The sequence below is a fragment of the Rhineura floridana genome, chromosome 2 (assembly GCF_030035675.1).
Source record: "Rhineura floridana isolate rRhiFlo1 chromosome 2, rRhiFlo1.hap2, whole genome shotgun sequence".
Classification (NCBI taxonomy): Eukaryota; Metazoa; Chordata; class Lepidosauria; order Squamata; family Rhineuridae; genus Rhineura; species Rhineura floridana.
The window spans coordinates 73,164,317-73,179,212 of record NC_084481.1 but is presented as its reverse complement, the minus strand read 5'-3'; the positions used below and the strand labels follow the sequence as shown (position 1 = coordinate 73,179,212).

The following is a 14,896-nucleotide window of genomic DNA, read 5'->3' as shown; positions in this document are numbered from 1 at the left end:
GTAAGGGGCCTAGGGGCCTATATCTGAATGCCTAAGACAATAAGAAAATGTCACAACTGATACTTTTAATGAATGTTTTAGATTGTTTTTTGTAATCCTCTTAAAGGTCTCCTGTCAAGTAAGTGGTATATAAGCTTCATTAAAAATAAAAATCCAGAACCAGTAGTCATTTTATACAGAGTTCTTTTAAATATCCTAACCTGACTGACTATTCTTCTTAACAGCTATCCTACACTTTCATTCTCCCTTGCATGTCATTCCCTCGCTCCCACAGCAACTGACATTCACAACAGACACTCCCTATCTGTCACTTATTCTAACTCCACCCAACATTCCAGCATACTCCCCTGCTGCCCAACATACTTCTATGCCCCCTTGCCTGAATAAGATATCCCACAACAATTTTGCAATTATGACATCTATGAAGAAACATGTCATACAGAGCCTCACAACTTTTGGAGACAATCATTGTCTGAAAAGCAGGATAAAAATATGGTTGAAACAACAACAATGAGTTCCATTTACAACCCCCCACCCTCCTGGATCAAATGGAATCTTCAGATTCACTACAGTCAGTATACAATGCCCACTAAACCAGGGTCACAAGTACAGAGTTCATAGTTCCTTTAATGAATCTCAGGCAATCTTCTTTTTCTCCTTTAGACCACTGTTGCTCCCCAAGGCCTTCCAAGTCTTAACCCTCATTCAGAGTAATTGTTTCTCTGGAAACAGAAATGAGGTCCAAATTTAATCCAAAATTCAGAGGTATAGCAAGGTTGAAAGTGCCTTGCCCTCCTAAATTGGTTGCTGCATATTCATGCAGATACCCAGCATTATGTACAAACACATAGTTCATAGGGATTTCCCATTCCCTGCATCCTGGTAGGTTGCAGGCTTTAAAGTAATATAGAGCTCTTTGTCACAACTAGAAACACAAGTTCTGCAATCTCTTTCACTTTTTGCCATCTTCACAGTTTTTCAGACTAACAACAGGATTTAGGTTAACTTCACAACTGTTGTTCCGGGGCTTAAGTCCCTCTCAGCTACGTTAGATGCAGAGCTCTTGGTGACAAAGGACTTTCTCTGCTTCACAACAAGGTTTCTATTGACAGTCTTTGTATCAAAGATGCCTGCAAACACCTGGATAAGGTAATAAACTGTGTCGCCTCCTCTGAAAGGATAGCCCCTTTACGCTTAATGTACAGAACTCAAACAGTTTGCATTGTCCAATCCTTTCTGCAACTTGCTAATTTTTTCTTCAATTCTTTTCCCATTGCAGGCTTTGAATGCTCGATCTCAGCAAAACAATTCTGTGTTTCTTAGACAGCTTCAAACAACCTCTTCCAGAGGTTTAGGCAGCCCCTCTACTGCTTGGGTCAACCCCTTGCTTTTTATCTCCAATTCATCAGCAGTGCTTGCGTGTAAACCAGGTAACATTTAGTTCATTGTGGAATCTCTCTTCTGTGCTCACTTTGTTTTTGCCTCTTTCAGTTCCACTAAAATACCTGTTCCATGTTTCTACGGTTTTTCATTAGATTGCTGATAGATATATATTATCAGTAGATCAAATTCACTAATAGGCAAAAAAAAACCTTGCGGTTTAAGGACGTACCTATAGCCCACAGATATTTCTATCAAACTTTTAAAAGCAGGAAAATTGGGCAGCTATAGCAAATGCACCAGGGGAGCAGGAGACCTGACCTCCTCACTGAGATATTGGACTGCCCTACAAAATTGTCAGAATGCAAACACAATTTGGGTTGGTCTTTCACAGTCCAATCCACTTGCTGTATAGCTTGCAAGAATTTGGTAACATGTGCCTCTGGGAGGGGAGGGGAGGAGGAAGGGAGAGGAAAGGGGAAGGAGGGAAAAAGCAGGTCTGATCATTTGCAGCTTACAGTTCAATGGTATTTACTTCCATGCAATCATGCTTAAGATAGGTAAAAGTTACCATGGGGAGAAGGAAGGGGAGGGGAGGAGGGGAAAGAGGGGATTGGAAGGGGTTGGGGAGGGAGGGGCAAAGGAAGGGGAAGGGAAGAGGCAAGGGGGAGGGAAGAGGCAAGAGGGAGGGAATAGGAGGGAGGAGGGAGGAGGGAGAAGGGAGGGTGGGTCTGTTTTGAGTTCAATGGGATTTATTTCTGTGCAATCATGTTTGAAAATGGAAATGGACTGCCTTCAAGTCAATCCTGACTTATGTTGACCCTATGAATAGGGTTTTCATGGTAAATGGTATTCAGAGGTGGTTTTACCATTGCCTTCCTCTGAGGCTGAGAGGCAGTGACTGGCCCAAGGTCGCCCAGTGAGCTTAATGGCTGTGTAGGGATTCAAATCCTGGTCTCCCAGGTCTTAGTCCAACACTGACCTGGGGGAGGGGCAGGGAGGGGAGGGGTAGGAGGGAAGCCCCTTTCCTTCATTTATTTATTTATTATTTTATTTATATCCTGCCCTTCCTCCCAGCAGTAGCCCAAGGCGGCAAACAGAAACAATAAAAACACTTTAAAACATCATAAAAAGACCTTAAAATACATTAAAACAAAACAACATTAAAACATTTTTTAAAAGCTTTAAAAACACCTTTTTTTAAAAAAAAGGGTTAAAAACATTATTAAAGAAAACATATTAAAAGCAATTCTAACACAGACGCACACTGGGATAGGTCTCAACTTAAAAGACTTGTTAAAAGAGGAAAAGTCTTCAAAAGGTGCCAAAAAGATAGCAGAGAGCAAAAGGAAAACGTTGTGAACAGTATCACTGCTTTTCAGCATTTCCCCCACCTTTTTATTCTACAGCAGGCACATGTAGCCTCCCACCCAAATTTAAACCAAAGCTGTCCATACCAGGCCTTTATTTCACTTTGGACAGTTATGGCTTCTCTCCAAGAATCCTGGGAAGTGTAGTTAGTGAAGGATGGTGAGAGTTGCTAGGAGACGCCCTGTTCCCCTCACAGACCTTCAATCAGAGTGGCTGACTGTTAAACCAGTCTGGCCACTGAAGCTCTGTCAGTGGAATAGCAGTCTCCTCTCAGCACCCTTCACAAACTACACTTCCCAGGATTCTCTGAGGGAAGCCATGACTGTCTCAAGTGAAATCAAAGTCTGGTGTGGGTGTGGCCCCCTGATTAGCCAAGCCCACCAGCTGTGAGTCTGGCTTTTAGAACACTGACGGTTCTTACTGAGCATGCCCCACGTTATCATAGGCTTCCAGCCAAAATTTCTTAAATTAATTAAATATCAGCCACATTTGTATTTTTTAACTTCTAAACTACAGACGATGAAGGTCAGAGTATGGGGCAAGGTCAGTATTAGGATTACAGGTACTCTGTGAACATGGCTGATGTTTAATGAATTTCAACAGATTATGAGAACACTCCGAGAAAAAAGTCCAAAAGGGTTCTGAGGTTTTTTTCTCTCTTTTTGGACTTTGAACTCTCTATTCTCTCTGACTGTTTTGTGTATTGCCATGAAAATTGACAGGGTTGTTAAGCAAGCATTTCTGAGTTCAGTACTATAAGTTTTGTAAGGTTTTGTTTTGAAATGAGCTTATGGGAAGCATCAGAATGGCATAGCGGTATTTTCAATTTAACATTGTGGAATGTGAAAAATCCACGCTGGCTATAGTATACAGCCACTCTTGTGGCTGTATAATATACTTTATCAGATTGTTACCTTAGATATCACTAGATAAGATCATCATTAGATTCTGCCATTGTTTACATTCAGAAATGTCTTAAGGAGAACAGAATTTTAGTCGAGAGGTTGAATAAGTTCTTTCCCCTTAGTATTGTTATCTTTAGAAAGCAACAATAATGTGGATGGCTTTATTGGTGCTGATACAATCAAGGGAACAATCTTCAGAACTCAAATCACAATGTCTGTTAATTGATGCATTTCACCATCAGTGAGATGAAGCATACCATCAAGCATCAACAGAAGGATGCAGCTACTCCTGCCTGAGGGTACAAGACATCACCACAGGGCCTAGCACTGATTTTTGCCACAACCAGGCCACACAAGTGGTTCAACTGTGAAAGAAGCTGGTTGCAATTAGCATCCTGCTGCTGCAGCTTCTGCTTCTGCTTAAGCAGCCACTACTGGAACTCCACCAAGTTGTCTAGAACGCATTATGTCCATATCGGCTCCAGCCAATGTATGGCATGAAGACAATTAACTGTATACTTCAGAAATAGAGGCATCCTTACAACAGCACCTGGCCCAAACATTGCAATATTGAAGACAAACCTTCATTCCCGTGCTGTATTGAAAAGAATATTGCTTGGATTCATACTGCAATGATGGTGGTTGGGGGCTTGTTAGTGACTTTTAGCTCTTTCTGTGTCCACCAGGATTTACCTCTGCCTGTTGTTTTTTCTTATGTTTAGGATTTTAATTTTACTATATGTATTATATCTTAATTTGCTTACCAGCTAGATTTGTGAAATGACAAAATAAAATCTTGTGTTTTCACTTCATGAACAGAAGGACTTCCTTCCACTTACATAAGAATCCCTTATTTATTTATTTATTTATTTATTTATTTATTTATTTGTTTATTTATTTATTTATTTATTTATTTATTTATTTATTAGATTTATATACCGCCCCATAGCCGAAGCTCTCTGGGCAGTTTACAGCAGAATCCCTTCCATGTACAGAGCTCTCCTTCTGGGTTCCAAGCCACTGCATCAAAGAGAAACTCATATTTTACTTGCGGGGAAGGAAACATTTTAAACAATCATGGAATTATAGAATAGCAGATTTGGAAGGGGATCAATGCAGGAATCCAACTTTAAGCATACCTGACAGGTGGCTGTCCAGCTGCCTCTCGAATACCTCCAGAGTGCTGGCAAAACAACACTTGGGGCGTTGGAACATAAAGCCACCATAAATTATTGTTTGTTAAGCTATTTTAAAAATGTATTTATTTATTTTGGTGACAAGTATTTTCTCTTAATCTTGTATCTGAAACTGACCAGTCACATAAATAAGAGTTAGTTTAATTGCTCAACTTACAGAAACTTATAATTAGTGTCAAAGGTGGGACCTGCAGATGTGAACTGAAGGGGCAGGGGTCCCAGATCACTGCAGGCAAAATGCATGGATCCCATTGCAACTCTACTTAAAATTACAGCAAACACTACGTGTGCCACTCAGGTGTCTGTAGCTTATACAAATGCAGTAACATATTATTAATTGGAGCTAGTGCATAACCATTAGCTGTATGCCTATCAGATGTAGTTCCTCAAAAGGTAAAGGCAATGTATTGCCATGAAGAGCATGTCTCCTAGTTGACCAATAAGCCTGATGTAGAAGCTTTAACTGGAGTGAGGGACTATCACTTGACCTGACTTATAATTGTAATGAGGTTGACCTTCCTTGGTTGCACTGGTTGATCCTCATTGTGCCAACCTTTGGTAAGAGCTTGGGTGGCAGAGGCTGAATCAATGCCAGTGATCACCACTTCAAGACCTTGCACTTGTATTTTATCATGCATATTTGTATACAGATATGAGAGAGGACAGACAGGGATACATTTTTTTAACCCTTGGGTTTTATTAAGTATTTAAGATCACACAAAAGCCAGTACAAAAACATTATCTTCATATGAAGAACACTTTCAACACAAGCAGGCCATACTGAGAAACTTGTATAATAGAAAAAGTACAATAAGGCTCACAAAGATAGCAGTCACTATTAAAATATTGCCAATTCTAACTTCACAGTGTAACAGCAGGAAAAGCAATTTCACGAACAAAAAGTGCAGAAAAGCTGAATGGAAAGAAGACTTAAGAATGAGCATGATCAATCGTTCACATGTTTCCATGGTTTTCTTTGTCTATTCTTCATAGCCAGTAATGGGTGATTAATTACTAATCAAATATATTTGATCTCCATCTCAAATTGTCTATTTATGCAACTAAGCATGATTTCTTACATGATCATCAGCAGTCAAAGGAAGCCAGTTTTATGACCAATAACGTTTTCCAGGATTCTCTCCCATCAGGAAGACAGATCTTTCTCTAAACAATATTACGATTTCATTATCTGTAAAATTGTGTGTTTATATTTTGATTGTAATCACAAACAAAGCAAGTGTGTTTGAAGCCTGAATGGGAAAAGGACAAATCACTAATGCAAAGCCAAAACTTACCATTGTTCTGTCACTCTTACTTCGTGCAACTTCCTGCTGTAGACGAGCCACAGACAGCTTCTCCCTGTGGAAAGAAGAAAAGCAGCTCATTTTTCACAAGCTGGCAAAATGTTCCATTTGTATGTCACTGTGGCATTCTTGCACATCAGTGCAGCAGCCCCCCCTTGGCACAGTTTAACTTCTCTGCCATATCTTATAACATATATTTTAAAGCACTTGTATGTGTTTGTTGTATTTCTTGACAGGGAAATGAATTCATCTAAGCACCAATTATTTCTGAAAAACACAAAGAAAAGTGAATTACAATCATAGCTGTATGTGGGTATATTGTTGAGTATATGGTCTATGGATTTGCATTTGAATTTCATTCTACTCTGTGACAACACACTTCTTCCCCTAACTTGCATTACAAATGTAAAGCAGACTTAAAAACAAATTGAACGTTAGACAAAAAAAAAAAAACAGTCCAATAAAATGAAATATTTCAACACAGAATACATGGACATAAGAAGAAATTATTACCCATCTCTTCCAAAAAGAAACTCCAAACCTCCAAATTATTATTTCAGCATATCTTAAGTGAAGGAAACATGATACATAATTGGGGAGAAGCAGAGTGCAAGGGCACATGCGTTCACTTGGCTAACTGTACCATTCCTATACGTAGTCTCAAACCACAAACACAAGTCTACATGTGTACAGTTTTTGCAAATGCATATGGACTGTACAAATGGTTGAGTTATTGTGTCTGTCTTTCCATTCCCTCAACTATCCTTATGGCCTCTTCATATGTGCAAACGGTATGCATAAAAGTTTGCACACAGAAGACCCTACAAAAAACATGGTGCATGATCACATGTTAAGGATTGTACAGTCAAGTGGACTTATGTGGGGTGGGACTAGCCGCCATGCTCCCACTCCCCTCCCATATGATTCATCATATAAATAATGCTATAATTCTAGTTTATCTCAATGTGTAAATCCCTATCACTGACTGGATTTATAGGCAAGTAGAGCTCCAAAGTGGTTCAAGACTGGACATCTGCCAAGTTCCCAAGACCGTTCTCACTTTGCCCAAGAGAATTATTGCTTTGCACAGCTTGTTTCTTCCAAATCAATGATGCCTCTAAGTGCACCTTGCCAAATGCCGTCAAAAATTTTGGGATCAGCACTGCCAATAGTAATCACTACACATTTCTTTTTAAAAAATGATCCAATCAACACACACCATAATGACTCCTTCAATAATTATACCAGAAAGTTCTCTGAAAGATTTAATAATGCTGATGGTAAATCCTCCCTACACATGTTCACTGCCAACAAGCCCAACAGAGAAGAGCTGGATCAAGTATGTGTGAAAAGACTGAGCCAGCAATGTTCTTTTGTGAATCAATCTGTCGGGAAGGGCAATAGGTTAAAAAGAAAAAGCCTATGGAGTGAAGAATAAAAAAAGCCTGCTCTATAGAGATTTATGAGGATCCGTAGGATACCTTCTGATTGATAGTTATTGTGTTTGAAAAGTCATGTCTTTAGACAAAATACTAGTCTCCTTCTCTTTCCCATAATAGGCAGGAACCAAGTTAACATATTTGCAATATACATTGCCCATTTTCTCTATGTCCACAGAGCAATTGGAACTGCTAGTTTTAAAAAAATCCCAACAAATAATACAAATAGTAAACTTTTCATTCTTCTGTGTCCTTATTATGATATTTTGAATAATTTACCCACTCTTACATTTTGCTTAATTCTTTGTTACGCAGTTCGTATTTTGTTTCCCTGAACACTTCATAAATGTAAAGAGACTGTGCACACACATATACAAGGCCATCAATTTGCCTGAAGAGCTTTAGTTGTTGTGTTCTTGTTATCTATTGCCACCACTTTCTTTTTATCAATGGTCCATCTGAAGGATATCCCCCCCAAAAAAGATCTACAGAGTTCCTCTGTAACAGAAGAACATTAACAAGGCAAGTTGAAAGTATTTATTTTTTTAAAAAGAATAGCTGCTTTTATTGAAACAAAAAATGAAAGTAAAAACATCCAATAAAAAATGGTTCTCCATTTTCAGTTCTAGACTTTTACTGTCTCATAATCATAGCTAGTATAAATACTGAATTTCCTTTGCAATGACCTTTTAAATGACCAAGTTTTAAATAAATTTTCTGTTCTTGCTATTAATTGAATCAATGTATAAAGGTGAAAGAAAGCCCAAGTCCAATAATCAGATTTTTAAATAGATGTTCCAACTATTGTTCTAAATTTTGTAAGACCATAGTGCCATTTCATTAAAAAAGCAAACTGTGAACTGCATAATCAGCACCTTACAGTGTATTATAAACCACCAACTTCATTCAATTGCATTTTGAATGGTGCTTTGCATGTGATGCTAACATAAGCAAATTACAGACATGGCTAACCCTGTTTGAAGGATTTAGGGCTCAATCCTATACACTTTTACCTGAGAGTATGTGCAACTGAACTCGAACAGGACTAACCTATGAGCAGTCATATATAGTTCCAGCCAATGGTCAAAGTACGTTTCTGCATCCATTTGTTGCTTTATTTATTTATTATCCTGTAGTGGAACAACTAACACACATGTGGAGAATCTTGGACTAAGAAACTAATGCCAAAGGAATTAATTTTTCAGCTCTTTATTCAGAAAAATATCTGGGGCAGGGAGCACAAGGGGAACGGAGTGGAGTAAGACTGTGGAAACAGCATTAGATTATTATATAGTTGGTAGAAACAATACAGGTCACTAGACAGTTCCTTTCTTTTATCTCAGCTGTCTGTAAATAAAAGTCTCTGCTTTATTATCTCCATGAAGAAAGTGAAGGAACTGATTGACTATCCCTATTCAATTCTACATAGGAAAGGAAAGGCAGCTAAATGTTTCCAGAGTCTTTAGGAATCCTGAAACCTCATTTGAGCTTCACTAATAACATTTCACATTGACACAATGGGTTTTTTTATCCTCACTTCTTTATCGAGCATTCACAAGTTGCATCCAAAATGTTATGAGTGTTAGACCAAAAGACCTAATAACTTTTTATTGAATAACACTTGCAAATCTTTCGTATAAAAAAACACAAAACAACACTGTTTAAACTGATTTTTTAAAAAACGATATTAAGAGAAATTAAATTAAACACATTATAGAGCACTTAACTTTTATTTCAACTTAACTGCTTCTTAATGACTTTCCACTTGTCACTCCTCCTCTGTGCAAAACTGCAGCACCATAAGACTGTTTTCAGAGTTTCATATTATTATTATTATTGGTTTTGTTGTTATTATTATTATTATTAAGTAGTAGTAGTAGTATATGAAGGTCTTTTCAATCTGCATTTACATATAATGCATAATTTGTCCTTAAACCCAAGTTATTTTATTGGGAAAGAGTTAGTCTACTGTTTAACTCTTCCACTACAATCAATGAGACCCAATGGCTTTATTTTGATTGATTTAGTTTATTTATATGCAATATATCCACAGGGAGCTGTGCCCAAAGCAGTTTACAATAAATGCCACTTATTATCAATACACAAAATATTGGAGTGGGGGGATCAGTTTGCAAAACATAGCCATATTTTTATATTTGTGGGACTACGTCCACCAATTCAACATACACTGTAAAAGATTATATTCACAGGTATCCATGTATACTTCCTCAATCTGCATGTCTAATTAAAATTAATAAAAAAATTAATGTATTCCTAATATTTCTGATATATTTTAGTTCCAGTAATATGCAAATAAAAAGAACTAATGATTTATTATCACTTGGCTCCCTTCCTACACATCTACTAAGCGTTAACCATTTCTACTACTTTCTATACCCACAGAATCTTTCAGAAACAGGCAGTGGCTATAAGCATTTCCATTTCTATTGCCATTTGATTCTAGCCATTATTAGGAAAAACCAATATAAAATTCTAAAGGGTCCAAACTCCAAAGTAGTTCAAATGGGAAATGGAGCATTTCAATACACTTCAACAGAACCCTATTTTGTTCATGCTGTTTGAGACCACACCTTGTCAAAGAGGAAGAGGAACAAAGAAAAACAGAACTCTACTGAATCCTACAGGACTTCTCCATAGATGCATGACATGACTCCAGAGTCCAGAAGCAGTCAATACTGAGTCAGAGGCTGCAGACTTTGTCACTAAAGAGCAATTTGGGGTGCAGGGCTGAGTCTGCTGCTAGAGATCAGGAAACAACTGGGCCTGAGGCTGAGGAACATGAGCCCCGAGAAGAATCTCCTGTATCTGTAGGACCAGAGGCCAGACTATTTTGCCTGTGCCGCAGGAACCAAATGCCTCCTCCAGGACCTCAAAAGTCCAATGGTGCAGGGAGCGCACAAGATGGAAGGCTAGAGAATGGAGGTGTGTCCATCTTCAAGCCAGAACCTAGAATTAGTCACAAGAAGGTGGCACCTGAGAGAGGTAGTCTGAGAGCAGGAGCTCAGTTTGCTCTTAATCTTTGTTGGAGCAAGTTGTTTACTTGGAGCTATCTCTGGTCCTCCAACTACTGACGAACCCGTGTGGCCACCTCTGTGGACTCTAGCATCAGACCAAAACACTACAATGCAGTCCCATGACACCTGACAGAAAGTGGCATACTGCACACCACATGCAGCAAAGCCGAGGCTCCACAAGGGTGTCTCTTCTCTCAGCTGTTCCCCCTACTACTGGGCTCCTACTGGGAGAAAGGGCAGGATATAAATCAAATACAGAAATAAATAAAACTCGTTACCTACTCCACAAGGTCTCTCTTTCTTTGGGAAACTGATGGAACAGGATGAGGTAGGGTACAAGCCCTATTCTGAGTCAGGTCCAGCTTGAATGGAACTGCACGTAACTCAAAATTGGGACAAGCCTATTAGAGCAGTGGGAATTGGTACTTAAATCTTTGCCTAAATCAGTGTCTGCTCCACGTTTTGGATAACCCTTAGGTAAGGCACTCTCCATGGACTCCCATTCACTCAGTGGATCTACCCCCTCATTGTTGCAAGTCCAGGGGGCTCTTATCAGTAGGATCCCTGCTGGGATGTGGGGCCCTAGCAAACTCTCAACACCACTTCTGTTCTAACTTTTATTCTATCCCTGGGATATACTCTGATAGCATATTCACTGGGATTTGTAGCAATTCCTATCCTGTTAATGTCTTGCACACATGAAAATCCTATCCCACATTTTATTATTCCAGTATATTCTTGATTTTACAGCACTACCAAACACAAAGCTAAGCTTAGTTGTGTGTGTTTTTTAAAAAAAGAATAATTCTTTGATGTGAAGAAATTAACAAATATGTAATGATGGGTACTAATAAAGAAAATATCTTCTGTGACACATAGGGAATTTCTAAATAAGTTCGGTTTAGAAGTCATAATAACCACTTTTACATAGTTTTAAGTAGGAGACCTTTTCAAAAAATTATCCTGGGGGTTGTAGTAAAATGAATACATTACATGTACCAAGTTCCATTCTCCTGCTTAAGTAATTCTTTATAAACCATAGTCTTTTCTGAGCAAAAATGCAAAATATAAAAGGGTCAGACCAGATGCATTCATTATTTTATTCAATGGACAAAGAAAAGAACTATAACCGTAATTAAGGCAAATTGTCCATGGCTAAAAGGACATTTTTACCTGCCAAAACTATGGTTCTGCTTCTGAGAATTGTCTTGCTTTTAGTGTATATCCACTGGCTCACCAAGAAGCTTACATTAACAGATTATACCATTTGCAAAATCATGAACAATTATATCTACCGAGTATCATTCGTCTTCATAATGCTGGCAGGTATGTTAAAGTATTCTAAAAATTGGGGTGGTTTTTCATCCTGCCTTCTATTGACTCTTCTCATTATAAAAACTTAACTACTCTAATTAGGAAACAAAACGTCTACTGCCCAATTACCCACATGGTCCAGGAGCTGAAAGTCAGATAAAAAGGTGCCATCTACCAGTGCAAGGCTCTGCACATGCATAAGCCCCTCAAAAGTGAATGGAAACAGTCAATAGCAAAAAGAAATAAAAAGGGATAAATGGAACATAACAGAGCAAGTATGTAGACTAAATTGATGAAATGTACAATAGACTACGGACACTGACCTACCTTTACATATTCAAAAATATGTTGCAGAACTACACTCAGTAAGCAAATTGCACAGTAGAGCTGTGCCCTGTTCTCCATGGCTTGATCCTTGTAGACCATACCACTACTTATAACAGGAATGTAAGAGCCGGGGTGGGCCTTATCCATGAGCTTTTCAGGCCCTTTAAGTGTTCCCAATGGGGCCTGCAGTTCTACTACACACCCACAAAATATTAAATTATCTACCAACTTAGGCCTTGAAGGCTCTACCTTTTCTCCTCAGCCTAATTTTCTTCAAATTAATTGATTGCAGGTAACAAGAGATGTGACAAGCATAGAAGAGTAGCTTGAAGGGCAACAAATTGAGACTGAGTAGGGCTCCTACTGGGAGAAAGGATGGGATATAAATCTAATAAATAAAGCAAAAAAATAAAAATTAATATTGAATGATGGTTGGTTGAAACAAACCAACTTCAAACCATGGGTTATAAAGCTGCTTTTTTCAAGAAGTCAAGACTAACCATAGCTAAGGCTAACCGCCTTTGTTGGGTTCAGATGAAAAACAGAAACAAAAGTTTCGAACCTCTTCTTTGCAGCCACAATGGAGGAATAGGGGGGAGGAGGAATATGCAAACCAAAGCTCCTTTCAGTCACAATACTATGGTTTATTGTGATCTCTCAATCAACTCAGTGTCAACAGAACATGAATTAGAATTTGTATTGATAAATCAAATCTTCAACGTAAAAAAGTGTTTTAGCATTTGATGGTTCAGGCTTCTGTGATAACAGTAGCATATAAACTTTGTATGATACGGTGCACTTGGCCTCAGCACCTTTTAGACAGCTCTCAGAATATCTCTGGGGCCAGTTTTCCCCCTCTCATTCAGAGACACTAGTCCAGAAGCAGGGCACCTTTTTGGCCCGGTTACCACCAGCAACCCTGTGGGCCAATTTTGACAGGTTCCCCACCCCTGCTCTAGGCAATAGTGCCGTAGGCTGCAATCATAACCTCACTTACCTGGAAGCAATCCTCATTAAATTTAATAGGACTTCTGAGTAGGCATGGTTAGGATTGCACAGTAAGTCTCAAAACCACCTATAACTCTGTTACATCATTTCACAGTGCTACAGAACATTGCACAATATTTTTATAATCAAAGCTGCATAATGCATTTGTCTCTAAAGGTATATTCTCACTTAACATTTTGTACTCACATCAGCTATGAAGTCTTGCACAAGTATAAATAGACTACACAGAAACAACTTGGAAAGTTTTTGTATCCTGCTTTTGTCTGTCTGGAAGAAAAATGTGGCTAATTGGAAATGAGGCCGGGTATGTGATTTACCCCATTACAATATGCCTATGTACCATGTCGGTTCAAAAAATGTCCAATAAGAAAATGTCCTTTATTGTCTTGAGAAGTGACGTTTTGCAAAGTAAACTGCAGCCTGAATTAACACAAGGCAGGCTTTAAGGTTACACAATAACAACATAACATAATAAATAATGACAGCTGTTCAAGCTCTTTTTTACCCACAGCCATGTACATAAAGCCATCTTTATCAATCAAAACGTATCTAGAACCTAGTTTTGTCTGCATCATTTGACAGGCAGCACCTCCAAACCCATAAACCAATGCTCTTACATAGTGCTAATTCTAGCCTAAAGGGGAAAGCGCTATATAAAGAAATAGCAGACCCCACGGTCTTCAACATCATGCCTCCCCACTTCCCCCAGCAAATACTGCCCATAATTGTTCTCATTATGTTGATAAGAATCCTCCCCAAGGAAACGTGGCTGCAATTAATTAATTTACCACAAGTTTAACTAGAATTGTGGTTAGAACACAATCACCACAGCTTTCTTCCTTATATGGCTAGCAATGATTTAGTACTTTCTGGAGAGGCATCCTAACCATCATTGATGGGTTTTTAAGCTCCAAAATAATACGGCACTGAAAAGTGTCACTTACATGACAGTAATTGTTGCTATTCTGCAATAGGTAAAGCAGGCCCAAGACGTGTATCTGTAGAAAGGAGGTGGCAACTGGTAGCTAGTTGGCCAAATCCAGACTGCAGACAAAATGCAACTGGCCTAATGTTATAGTGGCCGCATTTGGAGGTAAGGATGGCCGTATATCACAGCTAGGCAACTTAATCTGTGCACGGAGCTCTGTGCTGGTGCATGCAGCCTGAGAGCTCCCAGCTTTGCTCCTCCTTTCCTGGAGTGGGGAATCAAAGCACAAGCACTGGTTCAAATGTAACACTTCTTTGCTGAAACAATTGTGACCACCAACACAAAATCTAGTTAATAGATGGAGACAACTTGGGCCGAATCTAGAACTGGACTATTAGGGCAAACGATTATAAAAATATGGTACCTCCATTCTTTTCTCCTAGAAGAAAAATACAGTTTGGGGAGTGAGGTAACAGTTAAGGCATCCCTCTTACATTACTGGCCTTCTGTTGCAAACTGCAGCCTCTATTGCTGCATTTTGGATAATGTAAAAAAGGAACAAAAGCTGCACTGATGGAGTGCCACGTGCGGAGCAAGGTCCACGGGGCCTTTGGTCCCCTCCTGCATCATTGGACCACCTCTTGGGTGGATGTGCCCTATAGACTTATCTGGCAGCAGAGGGAGCAGTG

General features: G+C 38.9%; 1 protein-coding gene across 3 annotated transcripts in view; it reads right to left on the bottom strand.

Annotated features, from left to right (window-relative positions):
• NCKAP5 (NCK associated protein 5) overlaps positions 1-14,896 on the bottom strand; it is a 969,055-nt gene that overhangs the window by 586,095 nt on the left and 368,064 nt on the right. For all 3 annotated transcript variants that reach the window (XM_061608949.1, XM_061608950.1, XM_061608951.1), the window contains exon 8: positions 6,148-6,211. In XM_061608949.1, coding sequence (XP_061464933.1) covers positions 6,148-6,211 — 64 coding nt within the window. The remainder of the gene's footprint in view (positions 1-6,147; positions 6,212-14,896) is intronic.